The sequence below is a fragment of the Martes martes genome, assembly GCF_963455335.1.
Source record: "Martes martes genome assembly, chromosome: 10".
NCBI lineage: Eukaryota > Metazoa > Chordata > Mammalia > Carnivora > Mustelidae > Martes > Martes martes.
This window is the reverse complement of record NC_137898.1, coordinates 56,786,961-56,790,513: the sequence shown is the minus strand read 5'-3', so window position 1 is coordinate 56,790,513 and position 3,553 is coordinate 56,786,961. Positions and strand designations below refer to the sequence as shown.

Sequence of the window (3,553 nt, the reverse complement as noted above, 5' to 3'; positions counted from 1 at the left end):
TAGGCATACTGCCATGGTGGGAGACAAATAAGACCTGTCAAACTACTTAGGAGCTCCCAGCCTAGCATTTACAGCTCAGTTCAGAAGCCGGCAAAACAAATCTGCATCGATAGTGCCCAGAAAATATCAAATATATTGGTAGAGGGCTGCTTGTTACATATTATATTTTTCTGTAGTTATCCTCTAGAGAATTACAAAATACAATATCAATTCATAATCAAACTTCAATTTAGGTGATCCCAATAATTTCCTGTGTCCTCTGTATTCTCCACTGAAGATTGATTTTTCTTCTATTGCCATTTGAACTTATAAAAATTATGGAGTGAGGTTAGCATCGTGTGTAAACTCTAACCTTCTATTGGCTCTCCTTTCATTTTTGAGTCTGCAATTGAAATTATTAATTTACTAATTTTCATTTACTTATATATATATTCATCAGGCTTACTAAAAACATAGATGGGAATTATGACAGTTATCTTAGATATGTATATTTCTCCAGCAGTTTAGTCTGATTATTCAACATCGTGATATCCTGAAGCTCAACAAATTCATAATAAGTTGAAAGACTGTATATTTTTCCTTGGAAAATATAATTTGTGAACTCTTTAATAGAGACCCTAAAAATAAAATGAGGGTTTACTTTAATATATAGGTGGATTTAAAATTTTTACAAAGGGAAACTGAATGATTAGATGTTTTTCATTTAGAATTTCTTTGACTAATTCAGTCAGGAATATAAAATAGAAGATAATTTGATCAGGAGAGTTATGGTGAACACACAGCTGATGCTACTATATGGGATCAATACTTTCCCTTGGAATAATAACATATACCCTGAAGTGTGGTGCACAGATGCTTGAAGTAGGAACTCTTTCGTTTCAGATTAGTCTATAAATTTACTTTCTAGCATTTAATATTTACCATAGTGTAGATATTCTCAGGGATCTTTGATTATTTTCTTAAAATGTTATTTTTAACTTTTTACATGAAGTCAGGATCTTGTTATAAAGCCAGTGAGACGACTACTAATGATCATGTAAGAACAGTGAGAAAGATTCTGAATGCCTATCATTGACGCAAGCAAAGCAGCTCTGTTTTGATATGATGAGTTCATATTTGGCTAAAAGTGTTGGAAAACCACAACCATAGGATAAATTGTTATAAGTGAAATTCCCATGTTGGAGAACATAAACATGTTTAAGGACTTTTGATAAATGTTGAAAATTGCATTTTATTACTATTATGCCAAATATGCTTCTGAGCATAGCATGTAAGAGAGCTGCTTATCTCCACAACACTGAATTTTATCCAGAAGTAGACTGATTTTTATTTATGTGATTTCAGATTTGGCTAAAAAGCTCCTGTTCCCACTCATGTCTGCTTTCAATAATTCTGAGGTCCAGCTTTTTCTTCTGATTGGAATCCCAGGACTGGAACATGCCCACATCTGGATCTCCATTCCTATTTGCCTCATGTACCTGGTTGCCATCATGGGCAACAGCACCATCCTCCTTATCATTAAGACAGACCCCTCACTTCATGAGCCCATGTATTATTTCCTTGCCCTGTTGGCCATCTCTGACCTGGGCCTGTCTGTCTCCTCCCTTCCTACCATGCTGAGAATCTTCTTGTTCAATTCCATGGGAATTTCACCCAATGCCTGCTTTGCTCAAGAATTCTTCATCCACGGATTCACTGTCATGGAATCCTCAGTGCTTCTAGTTATGTCTTTGGATCGCTTTCTTGCCATTCATAATCCCCTGAGATACAGTTCTCTCCTCACTAGCCGCAGAGTTGCTAAAATGGGATTGGCTATAGCCCTCAGGAGCATTCTTTTAGTGCTTCCATTCCCATTCACTCTCAGGAGATTAAAATATTGTCAGAAGAATCTCCTTTCTCACTCATACTGTCTGCATCAGGACACCATGAAGCTGGCCTGCTCTGACAACAAGATCAATGTTATCTATGGCTTCTTTGTTGCTCTCTGTACTATGTTGGACTTGGCATTAATTTTTCTGTCATATATGCTGATCCTGAAGACAGTACTCAGCATTGCCTCTCTGGCAGAGAGGCTCAGGGCCCTCAATACCTGTGTCTCCCACATGTGTGCTGTGCTCACTTTCTACGTACCCATCATCGCCCTGGCTGCCATGCATCGCTTTGCCAGGCACAAAAGCCCTCTAGTTATAATCCTTATTGCAGATATATTCTTGTTGTTGCCACCCCTAATGAACCCCATTGTGTATTGTGCAAAAAGTCAGCAAATCCGGGAAAAGGTCTTGGGAAAGTTGTTTAACATACGTAGTAGATAGGGGCGCCTGGGTGGCTCAGTGGGTTAAGCCTCTGCCTTCAGCTCAGGTCATGATCTCGGGGTCCTGGGATCAAGCCCTGCATCAGGCTCTCTGCTCGGCAGGGAGCCTTCCCCCGCTCTCTCTCTGTCTTCCTCTCTGCCTCCTTGTGATCTCTGTCTGTCAAATACATAAATAAAATTAAAAAAAGAAAAACATATGTAGGAGATAAAAATTCAAATATGGAAGTAATAAATTATCATAGTAAATATGAATTGGCACCTATTTCAGTATCATGGTGGTCGCTATCTAGTGGAGGACTGTGGGAGAGTGACAGGAATTTAAATTAAAGTAAAAAAATACATTATTGAATGGGAAGGATGAAATAATCAGGTGATAGATGATATGATTCACAGAGGATTAATTCATATTTTGAGTAGTTGAAACAAAACACTATATAATGGAGCAGTTGGGTTTGAGTCATCTCCTAAATAATGGATAAAATTGGACAGATTGAGATCATTACTCAAGCAGCATTTATTGAATTTATATATTTGCAATGTACACTCACTATACTATCAAGGAGAAATGAACTAGCAAGGCACATAGAAGCCATGAAGGCTGTTAGTCTGGCTGGAATAAGAGTATAATTTGGCAAATAGTGAGGGATAATTTTGACTAGTGTGAGTGAACCAGATTTTGGAGTACCTAGAAAAGCCTTGAACAGTCTAAATGTAGGAAGTACTGGGGAGACAATTTAATCTCTACAGCACACAGCTAACATGATGGATCAGATGTTATGAAAGGCATGTGTGAAAGCAGGAGCAAGATGGATTCTATTGAGAGAGATGAAGAGGGCATTGACAGGAGGCGGCAGCAACAATTCCGCTATGGAGTGATTCTGGGAACGGGCAGAGACAGAATAAAATCATTTAGGTTGCTTTTTGTTGTTGTTTTTGTTGTTGTTATACAACAAACATAATTTATAAGAAATTCACAAGTTCCACTAAACAATGAGTGTACAGACATAAGTAACTGAGTATTCAAAGACAGACATGTTGAAAGAGGAGGCTGGCATACTGCTTATCTGTCACAACTGGAAAGGTAGCATTGCCCTCATTTGCAAGACACTAATATTTAGCTGTAGACAGGGGAGTAAAATATTTTAAACAAGCTTCAATCATCAAACTGTGAAGATCCTCCCTTATGAAGCTATCTTACATATTTTTTTTCACTCACTGATTCCCCCTGCAGCTGTTTTAGTT

General features: G+C 37.9%; 1 protein-coding gene across 1 annotated transcript; it reads left to right on the top strand.

Moving 5' to 3' along the window:
* Positions 1 to 1,373: 1,373 nt before the first annotated feature.
* LOC308350116 (olfactory receptor 51A7) lies at positions 1,374 to 2,312 on the top strand (the record flags this gene model as incomplete). The annotated part of the gene is made up of 1 exon (XM_080815120.1): positions 1,374 to 2,312. One exon carries the CDS (start codon positions 1,374 to 1,376, stop codon positions 2,310 to 2,312), a length of 939 nt encoding a protein of 312 aa, XP_080671246.1.
* Between the last annotated feature and the right edge of the window lie 1,241 nt (positions 2,313 to 3,553).